Source organism: Protobothrops mucrosquamatus, unplaced genomic scaffold (assembly GCF_001527695.2).
Source record: "Protobothrops mucrosquamatus isolate PMUCROS unplaced genomic scaffold, P.Mucros_1.0 scaffold2060, whole genome shotgun sequence".
In the NCBI taxonomy this organism is placed as follows: Eukaryota; Metazoa; Chordata; class Lepidosauria; order Squamata; family Viperidae; genus Protobothrops; species Protobothrops mucrosquamatus.
This window is the reverse complement of record NW_015388165.1, coordinates 61,676-83,630: the sequence shown is the minus strand read 5'-3', so window position 1 is coordinate 83,630 and position 21,955 is coordinate 61,676. Positions and strand designations below refer to the sequence as shown.

The following is a 21,955-nucleotide window of genomic DNA, read 5'->3' as shown; positions in this document are numbered from 1 at the left end:
GTTATTCGGGTTTTCTCCCGCGTAGAATTAGAAGTGTCTTGGCGACGTTTCGACGAAGATGACGAATGTGACTTCGTCGAAACGTCGCCAAGACACTTCTAATTCTACGCGGGAGAAAACCCGAATAACTAAAGACCTACATATATATATATATTCACCCTACCTTTATTATTTTTTATAACTAGTTCGAGTTGGCAAACATACTTAGTACTCCATCTTTCACAACAGTAATTCTGTGAGGTGAGTTGGGTTGAGAGAGTGGCGCAAAGTCACCTAGTTGCCTTTCATGCTTAGGACAGAGCTAGAAGTCACCGTCTCCCGGTTTCTAGCCTGGTGCCTTACTTAGACAATACTGATGTAAAAACAAAACCCCACTTGGTACAGCTAAATATGATTTAATGGATTGGGTATCAAAAGATGGTAAAACATGGCAAGTTGACAAAAAAAAGAGATTGCTAAGGCATTTTTGGCCCTGCTTAGCTTCGAGTAGAAAAAGACCAAAAGACTCAGCGTTACCTTTCTACAACTATTTTGTCCTAGGCTTCTATATTTTCTGATGGTCAGCAACAGCCCTATTTTTATTATCTTTCTATTGATCTGACAATATCCCACTAAGTCCATGATCTTTCTTTACCCTGTATTTTCCCATCCCCACTGAAGCTTACTGCTCATTCAACCCTTATATTTCCCAGTGGACACCCTTTTGGTTTCTGTCCAGGCTGAGTGAAGTTTGATGGGAAGAAGGAATAACTTCAAGGAATAGGAAGAAGAGCCAGCACCAAGAACAATGGTCAGATAAAAGAATTCTGGGTCTGGGACAGAACTGTAATGTGAGCAAGCATCTCAGAACCCCTCTAGTTTTCATGAAAATTAGGGGGAGTAGAATGCATTCAGATTTGTATGATTCAGTTATTGTAACTTTATAATAAAAGTAGTATTAGCATTCATGAGTTTGTTTTCCTAGTCTGGTCTATCTTAAAGGGTTGACATCTCCCTTTACTTTCCCACACCAGTCCCATAATACGGCAATACGTTCCTTTCCTATTTTCCCCCCTCCTATATCCTTAAATTGCAATGCAGCCAAGTTTCAATGAAAGCAACTTTGCTTCTATGACGGTGAACCATCAATTCTTCCTTGTTCCAGAGACCTACAGTGGAGCATACGAGCAAAGAAAGAGCCAGCACAGTAGCATCGGAGTAGTGATGATATAATAAAAAGAAAGACATAGTATTGTCAAAGAAGAGAACCTGGCAAGAGTATATGATGGCATCCATCTGTTCAAACATCTGGAAAAGCAAAGTAAAAAGAAAAGGGATTGGTGAGGAGTGATAATCCCTAAAAGAGAAAGGCAGGCACTGGAAGATCTACCCATCCAAGGGCCAGCCAAAAAGGCTTTCCTGAATGAATGACAAGGGCAAGAAACAAGAAAAACACCAGTCAGGGCCTTCAGTGGCTGTTATTTGGACTCAACATCAACCAGGTTTCTGTACCAAATAACTGTAATGCAGTCTGGAATGATTAGGAACAGCCAGAACCAGTAAGGAAGTCGTAGCTTAAGTTACTATGCAGAATGGCTAATATAGGGCCCTACATGAGTAAGATAGGGGTGGGTGTTCACAAACAACACCATACAATAAATCAAGACCAGCAACCTGTCTCCTTCCCACTGTACACATTCCCAGTTTGTCACCTTTGGAGGCCATACTGATGACATAATTGCCAACAAAACAATTTTCCATTGTTTTGAGATAGGACATGAAACTCTGCCATAGCCTTACCTACTTTTTAGCCCACCACACTACTAAAATGATCAGGGTAGTCCTTGGTTCCCAAGACCTGTAATGAGATATGATTGTCTGTCTGTCTGTCTAGCTGTCTATCTATCTAGCCATCCATACAGCCATCTGCCAAAATCTGTAGTACTCTTCTGATTCTAGGCGGCTTACAATAATAATAACAAAAACAACTGGAGCACCGCTTGAACACCATTGGCATTGACAAAATCACCATCAATCAATTGCAAAAGGCAATTTTACTTGGAACAGCTTACATCCTGCAAAGATACCTTTAACACCATCAAATATCCACAGCTACCTATCCCAGATCCTTGGAAAGGACTCGATAGGTGGATAAAAATGCCACATCCAGTCTGAACATCTGACTGTGCAATGAACCAATCGTAATAATAAATTATTACCTAAGTGCACACATTTGTCTAAGCAATGAGTTTACAAAACACTCTACCTGACTTCACACAAGCAGCAAATCATAGCACGCATTACTTTGTTCTGTCACTAAGTATCCAGATTTGCATATCTCATTAAGAGATGTTTTAACCATGGTTGGTTGAATAATCCAAAGAAGATAAAAACACAACCCCAAAGACATGTGGCTTATGAGAAAATTAGAGGCACTTTAAGAATCTGTGCCCCACACATCCCATGCTACCACCCACAGGTATCCATAGAAAGGGAATCAAGCAAGAATGGCCACCACAACATGTCTGAAGCCCCATTATTTTTATATGTATTGTGATTTAGCTAAAAGACGTGGGGTTTCTATTGCATAATCGCGACCACCATCTTCATTTGTTTGACATCCTCCACTCCACCAAACATGCTCTAGTCTAGGCATCATTTGTTCCTGTCTCATTCTGCTTGAAACTCATATGTTGATATATTTTTCTAATGAGCTATGAGAATAACTTTGGAAAGAAGAAGAAAGAGCTACAGCCTAGACCAGTGATGGTGAACCTTTTAGAGACTGAGTGCCCAAACTGCAACTCAAAACCCACTTATGCATCATCGGGTGCCGGGTGGGTGTGGCCATTGGCTGGGTGTAGCCAATTGGGTGGGTGTGGCCCATTGGGTGGGTGTGGCTGTGGTGGTAACGGCAGACTGGGTGGGACTAAAAAGTTCAATCAATTAATTCCAACTTTGCAAGATCTTTTTTTTTCCCACAAGAAGTTGAAATTGACTGATTGATTGAACTTTTTTTTTTGCACACGACGGCAGAGGCCTAAAGTGGAAAGGTTTTATAAAACCCAGCTGAAGGCCTAGGACTGGGGCGACGGCGTGCGTGCCCACAGAGTGCCGCCTCTGGCACCCATGCCATAGGTTTGCCACCACTGGCCTAGACAGCTGTCTGGTAAGAGAAATTTGAATCTAAAGGATGGATAGGGGTGGAGAAAGTGCCTCAAAAGAAACCCTCCCTAGTTCTGTGAGAAGTAAAGGCAGAGAAGGGGGAAGTGTTTCCAGACTTGCAAGATTCTGTTACTAAATCTTTACAATAAGGGTAGTAATAATATGATGGTTTGACTTCCTGTCTGGACTATGCCAAGGGATTGGCAATTTCAATGAAAGTATATACCATATATAATAGAATAGGAATCGTTACTGTTGTGTACATGCATTAGCATTTCACAATGCAATAATTTAACTAAAATAATATTTAATGTGGGATTCCCCACCATCACCGCCTTTTTGAAACTTTTCAAGAAGCCTTGCCCTCTTTTGGTATAACTAGCCATTCAGGTCTGTTGATGCCCTCAAAAGTTGTATGCCCTCAAAAGTTGTATGATCCTGCCTTAAGGCATGTTTCACCATGCACAGTGGCTGTTCCCACAACATACTGAGCAAAAGCTAAAAAGCCACATAACTGTGAGAGGTTAACTACTCAGAGATGGCTTACCAGTAAACACCAAGATCCACCACCACCACCACCACCACCACCACAAAGTAGAAAGCACAGGACTATCTGGAAAAAAAGCTCTCACCAAGTTGCAGCTCCTGGATTGTCTGTGGCTACTTCTGATTTAGCTTAAAGAAAGAACAGATATAAACAGGGGCAGTGAGGAAAAGTATTTAGCACAGTGTTTGGTGAAAGTGTGGAAGATATTTATTCTTATCACAATTTGAAAAGCATCCCTCTAAAGCAGGACATACAATGGAGGCTTTTTAAAAAGTAAGAGGGATTCCTTCTGGACAGGGCCAAAGTTTGTCTTCAAAAGAAGAGACCAGCCTCCATCTGGGCGTCATCTGTGTGCATAATTTCGACATCAAAACTATTTTCACCACAGATGGTTCTTCAGACATCTGGCAACTACATCTGCTGAAGAAAATGCTGCATCTTGAAAGGATTGTCTTGGTCAAACAAGGGTAATTTATTACTTTGATTTTAATTCCTTGCAACAGGAAAAAAACCCACTTGTTCAAGAATGCAGGCTTAAAAACCAACAGTTGTAGTTGGCATTATTTAAAAACAAAGAAGAAAGAAGAAAACAGACTAGGCACAAAGCTGTATTTTTCCAAAGAAGAGGGGTTTTTTTCAAAGCAAATTCAGCTCAGTATTTTAGAACTACTTCTGAATCATCTTCTTTTTTTATAAGATTTGATGATTTGTATTAATCATCTATCCAACATTCGTCCTATACAGACAAGATCATAAATTGCAGATTAACATTATGATTCTGCTTCTACATAGCATCATGCTATGCCAAAAAATTAAAAAAAAAATTAAAACATGTCCAGACAACCCACTAAGACAGGGGTCCCCAACCTCCGGTCCACGGACTAGTACCGGGCCGTGGCATGCCAGCAACCGGTCCACACAAACAAGCAAAGACCCATCCATGGGATGCAGGCAGCACACAAAACCACACACCCTCCAGTCAGCTGAAAAACCTCTCTCCACGGAACTGGTCCCTGGTGCCCAAAAGGTTGGGGACCTCTGCACTAAGATATTTTGGATAATTAATGATGAAAATCACAACACCATCTAATGCCACATTTTCTATGTAGCCATTTAATCTGTGTCTAAGGTCTCTAGAAAATGAAGCATGTTTTCCAAATCTGAAGTAATTTCTGTTTCATCCAGCATCTATTCCAATTTGAAACCATGTTTCATGTGAATTCAAAACCAAGAATCAAAATGCAAGCATGCTTCTTTTTTAATATGTTGCTTTGGTGGAGAGATAGGATAAGAAGAAAAGGAACATCTTTTCTCTCTTTATGTTTTCTTCAGAATATGCAATCTTTGGCAATGCATATACGTTCTGGCACCCACTTCTAATAGGAATCTAAAACTTCTGTCTGTCTAATCTGTTGTTGCATCTGGACCAATTGTTTCAGTTCAGTTGCCTATTACCAACAATTTCTAGATAGAGCTTTGTTACAGGGAGGCACATCTAATAGAATGACGGCATTGGAAGAAACCTTGGAGATCTTCTAGTCCAGCCCCCTGCTCAAGCAGGAAACCTTATACCATTTGAGAAAAATGGCTGCCCAATCTCTTCTTAAAAACCTCCAGCGATGGAGCACCCACAATTTCTGAAGACAATCCATTCCACTGATTAATTATTCTCATTGACAGGAAATTTCTCTTTAATTGTAGGTTGGCTCTCTCTTTGATAAGTTTCCATCTATTACTTCTTGTTTTGCCCTCAGGTGTTTTGGAGAATAGGTCGACCCCCTCTTCTCTGTGACCACCCCTCAAATATTGGAAGACTGCTATCATGTCACTCCTCGTTCTTCTCTTTGTTAGACTAGTCCAGGGGTAGGCAACCTTGGCTCTTTTATGACTCGTGGACTTCAACTCCCAGAATTCCTGAGCCAGCTCAGGAATTCTGGAAGTTGAAGTCCACAAGTCATAAAAGAGCCAAGGTTGCCTACCCTTGGACTAGACATACCCAGATCCTGCAACCATTGATCCTATGCTTTAGCCTCCAGTCCCCTAATCATCTTTGTTGCTCTTCTCTGCACTCTTTTTAGAGTCTCGACATCTTTTTTATATTGTGGTGACCAAAACTGGATGCAGTATTCCAAGTGTAGTCTTACCATTGCAGTTGTTAAGTTAGTAACATGGTTCAGTAAATCAGGCTTTCCCAGGTCACAAAAATGATCACATGACCCCAGAAAACAGCAACTGTCATAAATACCAAGCATCCAAATTTTGATCATTTGACCGTGGGGATGCTGCAATGGTCATCAATATAAAAACAATATCATAAGTCACTTTTTGCAGTGCTGCTGTAATTTGGAATGATGGCTAAACAAATGGTTGTAAGTTGTGTGTAGCTAAATCAAATGTTTAAAAAGACCTTTGAGTTCATCATGAATCAATACATTAATGTGGCTTATCTGCATGACCTGCTTGGCCTGGTGTGAGGATAGCCTTCCAGGATAGTTGATTTCCTTGTCTAGTCCATTTAGGGGGACAGACATGTTTGAGAAAGGGATGGATGGGATTCTCACAGCCTGAGCAATTTACTTATAATGATAGCAATACTGATGGTTCGATTCTGGAACTCCTGAAAAAAGGACATAGTTCTCTGAGTACTTAGACTCAGGCACCTCCTGAGTGGTCACTTCCAAGAGAAGACCAGCCTCTGGGCATATGTGGCAGTATTTGCTTCTCTTCATGGGGAGGGGGAGATTTCCTCAGCCTTGAAGAAGAGTTTAGTGTGCCTTTTCCTTAAGAGACCACTGGCGAACCCAAACATCATGGACAACTGGAGAAACATCTTGGAGATAGTATCCTCCATGTATGTTTTGATTGCATTTCCCAGATTCCCTTGAGATTCTTCCAAATTCCCTTGAGGGATCAAGCCCAGGAAGGCTAATTTAAAGCCATATTAAATAAGACAGAAGGAGATCTGTGGTTCTAAAACATGGTTGGATGAGGAATAGAATGGAATGGAACAGAACAGAAATAGAACTGGACCTTGGAGGTCTTCTAGTCCAGCCCCCCACTCAAGCAGGAGAACCTATACCATCTCAGACAAGTGACTATCCAGTCTCTTCTTAAAAACCTCCAGTGATGGAGTGCCCACAATTTCTGAAGGCAAGCTATTCCACTGGTTAGTTGTCCTCACTGTTACGAACTTTCTCCTTAATTCCAGGTTGCTTCTCTCTTTGATCAGTTTCCAACCATTGTTTCTTGTCCTGACCTCTGCTGCTTTGGAGAATAATTTGACCCCCTCATCTTTGTGGCAGCCTCTCAAATATTGGAATACTGCTATCATGTCACCCCTATTTCTTCTTTTCTTTAGACTAACCAAATCCAAGTCCTGCAACCATTCTTCATATGTTTTAGTCTCCAGGCCTTGGATCATCTTAGTTGCTCTTCTCTGATTTTTTTCCAAGGTCTCAACATCTTTTTTGTACTATGGTGACCAAAATTGGTTGCAATATTCCAGGTGTGGTCTCACTAGGGTTTTATAAAGTGGTACTAATACTTTGCGTGATCTTGATTCTATGCCTCTGTTTATACAACCCAGGATTGTATTAGCTATTTTGGCAGCTACTGCACATTGCTGGCTTATAGTCAAGTGATTGTCCACTCGGACTCCAAGGTCCCTCTCACAGTTACTGTTTCTGAACCAGGTCTTACCTAATCTGCACTAATATCTTTGGTTTTTCCTGCCTAAATGTAAAACTTTGCTTTTCTCCACATTAAAACTCATTTTGTTGGATAGGGCCCATTGTTCCAGCTTGTCAAGATCTTTTTGAATCCTGATCTTGTCTTCTGGGGTGTTGGCTAGTCCTGCCAGTTTGCTGTCATCTGCAAATTTGATGAGGTCCCCTTTTATTCTCTCATCTAAGTCATTGATGAAGATATTGAAGAGTACTAGGCCTAAGACAGAGCCCTGTGGTACACCACTGCTTACTTCTCTCCCTGTGGTTATAGTACCATTGAGGACTACTCGTTGAGTACTGTTTGCCAGCCAGCTACAGATCCATGTGGTGGTGATGTTGTCTATTCCACCTTGTTCTAGCATACCAAGGAGTAGGATGTGGTCTACTTTGTCAAATGCCTTACTGAAATCTAAGCATACTATGTCCACATCATTTCACTGGTCTACTAATTTGGTCACTTTATCAAAGAATGAATTAAGATTATTTTGGCATGATCGCTTTTTAACAAACCCATGCTAGCTACCAGTTATAACTTTGTTTGCTTCTAGTTGTTCACAGATCTGTTTTTTGTATTAATTTTTCCAGGATCCTCCCAGGTATTGATGTTAGACTGATTGGTCTGTAGTTTCCTGGGTCTGGTTTTTTTCCCCTTTCTTGAAGATGGGGACCACATCAGCCCTTTTCCAATCCTCAGGTACTTCCCCAGTGCTCCAGGATTTTTGAAAGATATGGTGCAATGGTTCTAAGACAGGGCTTTTCAACCAGTGGTACAGGTACCACCTGTGGTACATTGGCACCTGGCAGGTGGTATGCGGTCATCCTAGAAAAGTGGTAGCAGGGGAGGGGAATGAGCTGAACCGGTGGCAGCACCGCACAAGCTTGAGTGAGAGATGGCTGGAGTTGCAGGGCTATCAGGGCTCAGTGGAAGCACTAGGATCAGCACCAGGCTCCAGCTGGAGCTCGGCGCTGATCCCGGTGCTTCTGCTGAGCCCTGAAGAAGCACCAATCAGCTGGAAAGCAGCACTGATCCTGGTGCCTCTGCTGAGCCCAGAAGAAGCGCCGATCAGCTGGAATGTTGCAGCATCTCCAGGGTCTTGTGATTTACATTCAGATGCTTGGCAACTGATTCATATTTATGATGGCCACAGTGTCCCAGGGTCATGTGAAGTGACCAAAACCTGCTGCAACCACCCAGCAGACGGGGGGAATAAACACCAAACACCCCCCACCCCACCCCCGCTGCCAATCCTCAACAGAAATGCTCACAACAATGGAAACCTCGGACAGGAGGAAGAGTGCCGCCAGGTGGGCAGGCAGGTGTCTTGCTCGGCTGTGGCTTGGGGGGCACTTTTTTCAGTGCCATTGTAACTTCGAACAGTCACTAAGCGAACTGTTGTAAGTCGAGGACTACCTGTACTTGATCACTTTATCACTTTTTTCCTTTTTGGGGAGGGGGTCATCAAGTTTTTGACACCTTGCTAGGCGACTGGTGGTACTCGGATGTTGCCATATCCTAAAAGTGATACAATGGGTGAAAAGGTTGAAAAGCCCTGTTCTAAGATAACATCTGCCAGCTCCTTCAGGACTCTGGGATGTAATCTATCGGGACCTAGTGATTTATATTCGTCAAGATCGGATAGGTGTTCTCTTACCATTTTTTTGCTTATTTTAATCTTTGTTCCTAGTTTGTCTTTTGCAGTATTTTATTTTAGTATGTTATGCTATAATTTCTTTTTGTATGAAGACTGATGCAAAGAATGAGTTAAGCAGCTCTGCTTTCTCCCTACTGCTTGTTACTTCCTTTCCATTCTCTCTCTTTAGTAGACCTACAGTTTCCTTGACTTTTTTCTTGTTATTAATATGTTGATTTTTTTTTTATTATCCTTGATTTCTGTGGCAAGTCTTTGCTCATTCTGAGTCTTTGCTTTCCTAACTTCGTCTTTGCATATTCTGGCTGTCTGCTGATAATTGGCCTCAGTTATGTGTCCCTCTTTCCAATTTTTGTACTTGTCCTTTTTGTCTTTCAGTTTGTCTGAGAGATCGTTGTACAGTCATCTGGTTTCTTCTTGTAAGAAGGAAGGAAGGAAGGAAGGAAGGAAGGAAGGAAGGAAGGAAGGAAGGGAGAGAGAGAGAGAGAGAGAGAGAGAGGGAAGGAAGGAAGGAAGGAAGGAAAGAAAGAAAGAAAGAAAGAAAGAAAGAAAGAAAGAAAGAAGGAAGGAAGGAAGGAAGGAAGGAAGGAAGGAAGGAAGGAAGGAAAGAAAGAAAGAAAGAAAGAGAAAGAAAGAAAGAAAGAAAGAAAGAAGGAAGGAAGGAAAGAAGGAAAGAAAGAAAGAAAGAAAGAAGGAAAGAAAGAAAGAAAGAAAGAAAGAAAGAAAGAAAGAAAGAAAGAAAGAAAGAAAGAAAGAAAGAAAGAAAGAAAGAAAGAAAGAAAGAAAGAAAGAAAGAAAGAAAGAATATAGATTCTTTTGGGGAAAGGAGAAGAAACACCTTCCCTTTTCCTATCTAAATCCAAGCCTATTCAAAACTTCCTCAAAACATATAAGTTCTCTAAATTATGTTCTTAAAAAAGCATGTAGCCAAGAAAATGAAAGGCTGTCAAAAGTTCTTCCAAAAGAGGTTTTTGCAAAAAGTAAAACACGCATCTCTTTCCTTTCTGGTGTCAGACTGACATACGATTCCATTTTGTTTTGCTCTAGATAGAAAAATACTTTTTATATATAATTTTTAAAAGTTGTGGCGATGGCTGCAGCTGTTTTTCATAACTGTTCTGCTGCTACTGTTATTATTTTTAAAGGTGTGCAAGAGAATTGGACACTCAACCAGGCAGCAAAAATCATTCTGAATTTTGAGCCATGATTTGGTTTCCATATGCCCTTAAATGGTGCCTTAGAGCATAATGAGAAACATTGTTTTGTAACTAACTTTTATAATCACTGTTTTATAACTAACTTTTTATAGACATCCTGGCCAGCAAAGTTACAAAACAAATTGGCCAATGCCTGAACATAGTTTTGATGAACCTCAAATAATAAGGGCAAAGCTACAAATTATTTGCAGATGACACTAAACTGGCAGAAATAGCCAACACCCCAGAAGATAAGCTCAGAATTCAAAAAGATCTTGACAAACTTGAACAATGGGCCCTATCCAACAAAACGAATTTTAATGTGGAGAAAAGCAAGGGCAGGAAAAATCATTTAGGCAGGAAAAATCAAAGATATAAGTACAGATTAGGTAAGACCTGGCTTAAAAACAGTAACTGCGAGAGGGACCTTGGAGTTGTAATGGATGATCACTTGACCATGAGCCAGCAGTGTGCAGCAGTAGCCAAAAAAGGTAATACAATCCTGGGTTGTATAAACAGAGGCATAGAATCAAGATCACGCAAAGTATTAGTTGTTGTTGTTGTTGTTGCGAAGTCGTGTCCGACCCATCGCGAACCCATGGACAACGTTCCTCCAGGCCTTCCTGTCCTCTACCATCTTCTGGAGTCCATTTAAGCTCACGCCTATTGCTTCAGTGACTCCATACAGCCACCTCATTCTCTGTCGTCCCCTTCTTCTATTGCCCTCAATCTTTCCCAGGATTAGGCCCTTCTCCAATGAGTCCTTCCTTCTCATTAGGTGGCCAAAGAACTTGAGTTTCAACTATTATTTATTTATTTATTTATTNGGTGGTCACAGCCAACTGGGTGGGCGTGGGCACAGTGGATGTGGCTACCTCGATGATGCTCATGGGGAAGGATGCCTGTGGGGGGCAGGCAGGGTTGGGGGAGATCCAGGGGGTCTCTGGTGGGTGGGGTGGTGGGCCGGAGGCTCATCCTGTGGGGTGAGATGAGGCGAGGCAGAGTGGATGTGCCAATTGCTGTGGGGCAAGGCAAGGCAAGGCAAGGCAAGGCAAGGCAAGGCAAGGCAAGGCAAGGCAAGGCAAGGCAAGGCAAGGCAAGGCAAGGCAAGGCAAGGCAGGGACCGGAGCAGCTGCTGCCTGACACCATCGGCCCCCACACACAGAGGCCAGCGAGTGCATAGGGGCCGAAGGTGTCCAGCAGCCATAGCCTGCTATCTGTCCTGCATCATGGCAGCCTTATCGACGTGGGCAGAGTGCAGCCCCATCGGCGTGGGTGGAGATGGCCCCGGGATGGCCGGAAGGAAGCCCTTGCCCGGCCTGGGCCCATCCACTTGACCGGTCTGACTGGGGTGGCTTCTGCTGCTGCTTCGAGCAGTCAACCATGCAGGGAGGCAGGAGGAGGTGGAGGGGCAGCCGGGGTCTGTAGCCGCCTCGGCAGCTCACTGGCAGCCCAACAAGACAGCGGATCTCGTGCACCAGCTGCCCCTCCTGCTTCCGTGCATGGTTGACCAGTCAGAGGAGCAGCAGAAGCCACCCCCATCACAGCCGTCGAGTGGATGGGCCAGGCTTCCTTCTGGCCATCCCGGGGCCATCTCCGCCCACACCGATGGGGCTCCGTGGCCATTTCTCCATTATGCAGGACAGCCAGCATGCTGTGGCTGCTGACAGACACTGTCGGCCCTCATGCATTCGCTGGCCTCTGTGTGCAGGGGCCGATGGTGTCAGGCAGCAGATCTGGAAGTGAACCTATGCCGCCCATCTTCGCGCTGGTAGGGGCGGCGGTGGAGGGGGAAGGCAAAATCTGGCATGCGCCCACCCTTTGCTGCTGCTGCCCCATAGTCCCATGTGTGCCTCCGGGACATACATGTGGGACGATGTGGGGTGGCAGCGGGGAGGGGTGGGCATGTGCCACAGCTCACCTTTCCCCGCCGCTGTGCCCACCAGTGCGAGGATGGGTGGCATAGCTTTGCTTCCAGATCTGCTACCGGCAGGGCTTGACGATGCAGGGATTATCGCTGCCGCCTCCTGCTTCCTTGTGTGGTTGGCTGGTCAAGGGGCTTGGAGCAACAGGAGGAGCAGTAGACGCCGCCTCCATCAGAGCCACCGTGTAGACAGGGCCCGCACCAGGTGAGGGCTCCTTTCCGGCCATTCCGGAGCCGTCTCCGCCCACGCCAATGGGGCTGCACTGCAGAAGGTAGATGGCGGCTCTGATTCCCCCCTGCCGGCCGCCCTCTCAGTCCCCTGCCCGGTGCCCCTTCTATGCAATCCTATGTGACCACAGTGTGGATAAGACGCTCGGCCGACGGAGGGGGCAGCTTTCGTCCGCAGAAACATCCCAGCCCTCCCGGCCCCCCCCCCAGCCAGACCCCCTCGCCTTCCCCCAGCTAGGACCTGATGACTCCCACCCTCCTGCATCCACCCCAGCTGACCCCCCTCGCAGCCCAGCCCAACCAAGACAGAGGGAAGGCGAGGCAGAGAACCNGGTGGTCACAGCCAACTGGGTGGGCGTGGGCACAGTGGATGTGGCTACCTCGATGATGCTCATGGGGAAGGATGCCTGTGGGGGGCAGGCAGGGTTGGGGGAGATCCAGGGGGTCTCTGGTGGGTGGGGTGGTGGGCCGGAGGCTCATCCTGTGGGGTGAGATGAGGCGAGGCAGAGTGGATGTGCCAATTGCTGTGGGCCAAGGCAAGGCAAGGCAAGGCAAGGCAAGGCAAGGCAAGGCAAGGCAAGGCAAGGCAAGGCAAGGCAAGGCAAGGCAAGGCAAGGCAAGGCAAGGCAAGGCAAGGCAAGGCAAGGCAAGGCAGGGACCGGAGCAGCTGCTGCCTGACACCATCGGCCCCCACACACAGAGGCCAGCGAGTGCATAGGGGCCGAAGGTGTCCATCAGCAGCCATAGCCTGCTATCTGTCCTGCATCATGACAGCCTTATCGACGTGGGCAGAGTGCAGCCCCATCGGCGTGGGTGAAGATGGCCCCGGGATGGCCGGAAGGAAGCCCTTGCCTGGCCTGGGCCCATCCACTCGACCAGTCTGACTGGGGTGGCTTCTGCTGCTGCTCCGAGCAGTCAACCATGCAGGGAGGCAGGAGGAGGTGGAGGGGCAGCCGGGGTCTGGAGCCGCCTCGGCAGCTCGCTGGCAGCCCAACGAGACAGCGGATCTCGTGCACCAGCTGCCCCTCCTGCTTCCATGCATGGTTGACCAGTCAAAGCAGCAGCAGAAGCCACCCCCATCACAGCCATCGAGTGGATGGGCCAGGCTTCCTTCTGGCCATCCCGGGGCCATCTCCGCCCACACCGATGGGGCTCCGTGGCCATTTCTCCATTATGCAGGACAGCCAGCATGCTGTGGCTGCTGACAGACACTGTCAGCCCTCATGCATTCGCTGGCCTCTGTGTGCAGGGGCCGATGGTGTCAGGCAGAAGATCTGGAAGCGAAGCTATGCCGCCCATCTTCGCACTGGTAGGGGTGGCGGTGGCGGGGGAAGGCAAAATCTGGCATGCGCCCACCCTTTGCTGCCACTGCCCCATAGTCCCATGTGTGCCTCCGGGACATGCATGTGGGACGATGTGGGGTGGCAGCGGGGAGGGGTGGGCATGTGCCACAGCTCACCTTTCCCCGCCGCTGTGCCCACCAGTGCGAGGATGGGTGGCATAGCTTCGCTTCCAGATCTGCTACTGGCAGGGCTTGACGATGCAGGGATTATCGCCGCCGCCTCCTGCTTCCTTGTGTGGTTGGCTGGTCAAGGGGCTTGGAGCAACAGGAGGAGCAGTAGCCGCCGCCTCCATCAGAGCCACCGTGTAGACAGGGCCCGCACCAGGTGAGGGCTCCTTTCCGGCCATTCCGGAGCCGTCTCCGCCCACGCCGATGGGGCTGCACTGCAGAAGGTAGATGGCGGCTCTGATTCCCCCCTGCTGGCCGCTCTCTCAGTCCCCTGCCCAGTGCCCCTTCTATGCAATCCTACGTGACCACAGTGTGGATAAGATGCTCGGCCGACGGAGGGGGCAGCTTTCGTTCGCAGAGGCATCCCAGCCCTCCCACCCACCCCCTAGCCAGACCCCCTCACCTTCCCCCAGCTAGGACCTGATGACTCCCACACTCCTGCATCCACCCCAGCTGACCCCCCTCGCAGCCCAGCCCAACCAAGACAGAGGGAAGGCGAGGCAGAGAACCGGTTCTTAAATGATTTGAAACCCACCACTGGTCGCTTCCAAAACTGTTTTGCTCCCGCCAAAACTGTTCATCCCGCCCAGCTCTCGCAGCTGTTCCCGGACTCTGCGTGCGTGGAGAGGGGGAGGGGAGGAGCCCAGCCCTGTGTCCCTCTGTGGCAATGTCGTGCGTGCCCACAGGGACGGCTCTGCATGCCAGTTGTGGCACACATACCATAAGTTTGCCACCATGGGTATAGATTCTCCTGCTTGAGGGGGGGGCTAGTCTAGAAGACCTCTATTCTATTCTATTCTATTCTATTCTATTCTATTCTATTCTATTCTATGCACAACAGCTTTTCACCAAAGCTAAGAGGAAGTTGCTTATGTGGAATAGACAGTGCTGCTCTGCCCTCCAGTGGCTAATACTCAGTGAGGCCAGCAAAGATGATGTAATGCAAAGGAGGACCAAATCCATCTATCTTTAAGAAGAGAAACATGGGCAGGTATCTAATATAGAACAGACAGTTACCCTGGCCAATCAAAAGTTGTCTTTGCATATTGTTCTTGATTTGAGAGAATAAGGCTTCCAGATAATTCTTTTTCCAGCCGTAGTAGGAAAGATACAGTTGTGGTAAGATTCCTCAGTCATCTCTTGGTGTCTTGGAGTTTCAAGGAGTTTTGCAAGCTGAGTTATTCTGTTAAGTAATATGTTGTGACAAGATACGTACATGCTAAGTGCATTGTAATTAAGCCATAATATGGGTTGTTTAATTTTGGATTAGTATTGTGTGAACTCAGCCACTGGGATATGATATAGTGTACTGTGTGAATCTACCAACCACATAAATTATGGTTAACTATTATGGCTCAGTGTAGTGTGTAAATTAGGCTTTTTTAAAGGTAATAGGATTAAAAGTAATGCACAAGAATTCTTAAGCAAGAGGAATACTATTCAGATCTATAGTGTTAATATTTTATTCAAATTTATGTATGTACCAGTATGTATTTATTTATATCCCACCTTTATTATTTTTACAAATAACCCAAGGCAGCAAACGTAGCCAACACATATTCCCTCTCCTATTTTCCCCACAACAACCCAGTGAGGTGAATTGGGCTGAGAGAGAGAGCGACTGGCCCAAAGTCACTCAGCTGGCTTTCATAGCTAAGGTGGGACTTGAACTCACAGTCTTCTGCTTTCTAAGCCTGGTGCCTTAACCACTAGACCAAACTGGCTCTCAAGATATGCTATCTCATGACACTTAACATTAATATATTGGATAGTGTTTGCTTTGTTCTTGTTGTTGTTTGAATAATTCAAATGGATTGTATCTTTTTATAGTAGGTCACAAGCCAGGGTTATTTTGTGAATTGTCACCCCATGTGTTCAGAGTAGCAGAATAATGAATGTGTTTGTACCTGACAGCTGGAGTCACATGTGCTAAGTGATAAGTTGATTTGTTTGGTGTGATTTAGCATAATGGGCAAACCTAGTATCAGAATAATAATTTGGGATTCCAACTGGAGCCAGGATTGCACAAGAATAAATAAAAATGAGATCCAGACAGCTGTGAAGAAAGAAGAAATATTTATTCCTAAAAGCAAAACAGTTTGCATGTAGGAGCAGGCTGCAGAGAAATGGGGCACAGCAGCAGATTTTTATGGGGGGAATTTTGTCCGGAGTGTGGTGTCTACGTGCTAATTCTAGGGCAGGGGTAGGCAACCTCGGCTTTTTATGACTCATGGACTTCAACTCCCAGAATTCCTGAGCCAGCATAGTTATGCTGGCTCAGGAATACTGGGAGTTGAAATCCATGAGTCATAAAAGAGCAGAGGTTGCCTACCCCTGTTCTAGGGTGACACTTGAGGGATGTGTGTGTGTTTGTAGGTAGGTATGTTTATGTTTGTGAACATACAGTTACTCTGGGAGAGCTAATTTAATTAATTCTGTGTTTACAGACCTTATCCTTTGATATGTGAATTAGGTCTGAGTAACCTATTTGGGGGTTTGCTAGTTTTAGTTGATTAACTTAATTTCAGCTTGACCATCAATTATCTAGTGGAGATACTGATTCTCAGACCATTGTAGATTCTGTTAATATTTGGATATAAAACTTCTCACACTGGCCATTTATGCTAAGTGTGATATATTAAGCCCAGTTCATTGGTCAACGTACTCAGTAAATTATGGCTCAGGGCAAGACCTGATTCCAGCATTGCATATTTCAAATCAGCATCATCATTTTCATGTAGCATAAAAGCTGGAATTCTCTGTTGTATGTGCTTAGAAGCCAACCACTTGAGTTCTGCCCCAGGATATTTAAAATCCATAGGTTCTACTACTAATCCAAAAAACAAAAATTACTGTATGTCATTTTCAACACAGCAATTTAATTGTGGACTCTAAAGTTGCTCTGATAGTCTTTTCCTGTTTGTGCTTAATTTCAACACCAACATGTCCTAGTAACACTTTGCTGTTGTAGTCTCCATGATTTCATATCCATCCGAGTTAGACAGGCTTATGCCATCCTTAGCTATACTAATGTTAGTGCAGTATAACACAATTCTTCTCAATCTTCCATGCAGCTTCCCCATTCTGTTTTCTTATATCCATTTTCCATTCAGTTGAGAGATTAATTACTTCTATTTTTTCATATAGAACTTCCTGCACAATCAAAAGGCAATTCTGATACAAGCATAGCCCTCTATTCAATGCAAATGAGGACCTTTACAATAGAGAAACTAGCTCACAAGCCACCATAACACTGTCCAGGTATCTCAGTATATCCACTAGATAATTGAACATCCATGCAGAGTACTGACACAAATCCAGGGTAATTTATGTATTTCTAATAAGCTATAAAGCTTTTACTATGTCATTTCAATAATTTATAATATTTCTTTGAATACTGTTATGACTCTGTGGATTTGGCAGTATGGAGGTAAAAATAAATAGAATATATAAAATCAAGTTTACGTAAACATATACAAAAAAACTTTTTTTATAATTTTCTAGTAATAGATGCAAAAGGAACTCTGCATCAAAGTACATCACTGCAATCTCTAATTACCAATCTATCAAATTAGTTTTAATATTGGCTCCAAAATAAGAGCTGAAGCAGGTATTCATAAGAAAAAATGGGGGAGGGGGGATTGGGAGTTGCAAATAAGATTTTCTTCGACCATTTGCAAACTTTAGACCTCAAATTGTAGTGTTTTGAATGGGGATGCATTTTAGACTCTTTACATCTTCTTTTTACTTTCTGCAACTAAACTTAAAACCTATAATTTATTTTTGATTTTTTGGGCTTCATTTTCTTCTTTCCCTGGTGATGAATTGCTAAAGGGGCTGCCATAAAGAAGAGGGAGTCAAGCTATTTTCCAAAGCGCCTAGAGGCAGGACAAGAAGCAACGGGTGGAAACTAATCAAGGAGAGAAGCAATCTAGAACTAAGGAGAAACTTCCTGACAGTGAGAACAATTAACCAGTGGAACAATCTGCTTCCAGAAGCGGTGAATGCTCCAACACTGGAAGTTTTTAAGAAGAGACTGGACAGCCATTTGTCCGAAATGGTGTAGGGTTTCCTGCATGAGCAGGGGGTTGGACTAGATGACCTTCAAGGTCCCTTCCAACTTTACTATTATTATTATTAGTTCTTGCTGTCAACTATGGTTATATAAATCTCTCTTGGATTGCTTGCCCAGCCATGTGCTACTAAATCACTGGTTCTGCTATGCAACAGAGAACTTTGAAGAAGCAGTTTAGTAGTACTTCTTTCTTCATCTCCAGGTTTCAGGGAGGATTGTCTCCAAACGTCAAGAATCTCCTAAAAGACAAGGAATAGAATCAATGGGTATGTTACTACAGGTGTCATATAACAATTTAATCAGATTGGGGTAATTTATTGTATCTAAGTATACTAATAAGTAGTCCATCTTATGAAGTAATAACTGCCTTCAACAACTTAAAGAAAATATCTCAGTTATCTCTTGAGCAATAGTTATGCAAAGGTTAAAATTAGTCTCTGCCCTTTTTCTTTCCTTCTTTTATATTTTTTCATACTGTCTTCTTCTCATGTGCCCTCCAGTGTATTGATCTTTTATTTTGGTTTTTGATCTCTGTATCTCACTAAGCTCAATCATATTCTTATACTCTTACGGTTGTCTTCATCCTAACGCATAGAAAATGTGCGTAGATACACACTTTCTCTTAATACTAGAATACAGGAATATCCAGTAAATCTGAATGAAAGAAAGTTCAGGATAGAGATACTAATATAGCTACCTAGCTACGAGCTTTAAAGGAGGACTAGATTAACTTATGGCGAATATGCAGCTATCAATTATCATGCGGACTATGATCATATCAATACTGCTCTTGGACATCATAAACAAGTGATACTGCCATATATTTGTAGACTTCTCCTGCCATCTATGGTTACGGAGGTTAGGGAAAGCTAAAGCAGAAAGGCTTTTGTTTTGACTGGAACCACAGTAGACCTCTAATATAAATATTAACTATTACAAGCAAAAGCTTTTTAGATAATAAAGATTACCATGTTCGTAAATCAATGCAAATTTATTTGGCAGGGGAGAAAAGTGAATCAAAAGCAAGTACCAACAATGTCCCTGATTCTCAACTTCCCAGGTAACTATTAAGAAACTCTACTACAGGTAGAAAAGAAATGTTGCATGAAGAAGCCTGCATATTGCTTTTTGGCTTGAAAATGTATCTCTGTACAGCACAGACATTTTATGCTTGTTCTTCATTCTTTCTTTGCAAATCAATTGCTTCTTTCAGACTGCTTCATATTCAATATTCCATTTGGCCCATAATTAATCCACATCATATTATTTGGAGTACCCATGCCTTTTTATTATTGGTCCATCTCCATAATATGGTTTACTTAGGCCATTTCCTCACTTATTTGCCTTACTAGCACAATGTGCTTTTGATAATGCCATATTGTAAGCTACTGTTTATCTACTGTATATCAGTGTTTCTCAACCTTGGCAACCCCATGATTTATATATTTCAACTCCCAGGATTCCCCCAGCCAGTATCCCAAGTACAAGTAAAACCTCCCTAAAATATTTCATGGTTCTTATTTTTTAAAAAAATCTCTAAGAAAATTGGGCAAATATATCTTGTCTTGAAACTGTTCAGATGAAAATATGTACAATGAAATAAAATTTCACTTTATATCTCATCATTTTACCTACAAGGCAACTAATAATCAAATATAGTTAATAATTATGTCTGATCTCCTCCATACAATGATTCAATAGTTCCATCTTGGTCCAGAGAAAGACTGCCAAAATCATGAAAAGACTGCAAACTAAGTTCTACAACTAAGTTCTACAGCAGATATGTCAAACACAAGGCCCGCGGGCCGCATGCGGCCCGCGAACTGGTTTCATGTGGCCCGCAAAGCCATCCTGGAAACAGTGAGGGAACGGCCCCCTCTGCCTTGGCCCTGGCCCAAGCCAGCCAGGAGCCAATGTACAATTTTGCGGTGGCCATCTATGCTGAAATGCATTCAGTCTTAGTTCCATAAGCCCCCCCCCCCGGCATGGCCTGAGAGGAACAGTGAGGCTCCTCCAGTGGACCCTGCCTTGGCACTTGCCCTGGTCCCACCCCCTTCTGCCAGAGACCCTCAGATCTATCCCACTCCTGCCCAGGCCCCCACAGGCACCCTTGACGCGAACGATGTAGAGCTGGCCACACCCACCCAGTAGGCCACACCCACTCCATCCACGCCCACCCAATAGGCTGCACCTACCCTGGACACACCCACCTGGCCCCCTGAGGGCAACCGCAATGCTGATGCGGCCCTCAATGAAATTGAGTTTGACATCCCTGTTCTACAGGAATGGTTGAAAGACCTAGATACATTTAGCTTGGAGAAGGTTGAGAGGGGACATAATAACTTCTTCAGGTATGTCAAAGCTATCACATGGTAGAGGGTCCAGATTTATTCTCATTTGTTCCAGAAGCTGAGGCTCGAATCAGTGGGAGGAGAAGAAAAAACCTTTAAGGATGTAGAAACAGATAAGACATTTGGAAAACCTTCATAGTAAAAACTGTCACTCATGGAACAGGTCACCATACAGAGTTGTTCCTTCATCTTCACTAGAGGTTTTCAACCACAGGCTGAATAATCATCTGACAGGCACAGTGTAATGTGTAGGGAGTTGAACTTCATGACCTCTTAGTTTCCTTCCAACTCTTTTTTTTTTAAATAAAATTTTATTAATTTTTATAATTAAACAATAAGTAATATGATGCATTTATAACACAAGCACACACACAAAAAAAACAATCCAACTCAATACATTATCGGAAACGCTCGGCAGTCCCCGACCTGCCTCCGCCCTCATCCACTTGCCTTTCCTTCCTACCTCTAACCCACAACCTCTCCTCCTTCCTCCTTCCCATTTCTACATCCCCCCTCTTCCTGGCCACCTCCTCGAGTGCAAGTCGGGGTACCAACCGAGCATTTCCTCTTGTCAATACAATTATAACATATGAATACATCAATTTTATTTTAATACCCCTAAACCCCTTCCCCCCCCCCCCTGAGCTTCCCGGAACCAAATACAGGACTAAAACAAATCATTCCAAATCTAAATTACAATTTAACTAAACAAATATAATACTATCAGTATATACCTACTTTAACTCTAATAAGGCAATTAAATTAATTAGAATTAATTAAAAACCAATATATCTACTCAAAAACTATATAACATTTAATCACTCCATACATCTAATATAATCTATCCACCTTCAACATTTAAACTTTACATATTTTTTCCTTGCATTTTACACTTAAATTTTCCCTTCACTTTCTTCCCTCTCCAATCTATACTTTCAATAAAATCTTAAGTCAATACCTCCTGCTTTACAGCTGGAAAAAAAAATAAAATCCCAGTCTTAATTTTTTACCTCTTTCAGAAAAAAAAAAAAGAACAAAAAGCTCTTTACAAACATATAATGAACTAATTTGTTCCATTTCCATAATAAAGTCTCATTTCCAGCATTTATCCATCTTTTGGCTTACAAAGCTTGCTAAGCATTCCTTGCATATCTGTGGCAGCAGCTCTCTTTGGCCTCGCCCCTCCCACTGGCTCAGAAGGCTGTGGATATGTTATAGAAACTGTTTCTTTTTGTTGCTGTCTCTCTTTACGCCTATAAGCAGCACAGGTCATCCTTTGCTCCTTCTGAGGATCTTCTACTGATAATGACATGGCCCCAGGCAATTCCACAACAAGTTGCTCCATCGGATCTTCCTGTGCTTTAGATGTCGATGATGATGACATATCAGCTTTCAGGACCGACATATAAAAATCTTTGGCTTTTTGAACAGAGTTTAATCTATGTCTGGTCCCTGCAAAATTTAAGTTTCCTTCCAACTCTTTGATTCTATAAATATGAAAACTAACTCCAAATATGAAGAAAAAAGGTCAGTATGGTAGATAGTTAATGGAAATGTGAGGAACAGCCCATGCCAGAGTTGATCATATTGATCTGGTTGGTAAAGA

General features: G+C 43.9%; 2 protein-coding genes across 2 annotated transcripts in view; both read left to right on the top strand.

Moving 5' to 3' along the window:
- LOC107294712 (androgen-induced gene 1 protein-like) overlaps nt 1-4,162 on the top strand; it is a 29,414-nt gene extending 25,252 nt beyond the window's left edge. Inside the window, exon 6 of the mRNA XM_029285679.1 lies at nt 4,080-4,162. Coding sequence (XP_029141512.1) covers nt 4,080-4,162 — 83 coding nt within the window. The remainder of the gene's footprint in view (nt 1-4,079) is intronic.
- Nucleotides 4,163-19,780: 15,618 nt separating this feature from the next.
- The window catches only part of LOC107294711 (aurora kinase B-B-like), an 8,461-nt gene continuing 6,286 nt past the window's right edge, over nt 19,781-21,955 (top strand). The window contains exon 1 of the mRNA XM_015823966.1: nt 19,781-19,856. Coding sequence (XP_015679452.1) covers nt 19,781-19,856 — 76 coding nt within the window. The remainder of the gene's footprint in view (nt 19,857-21,955) is intronic.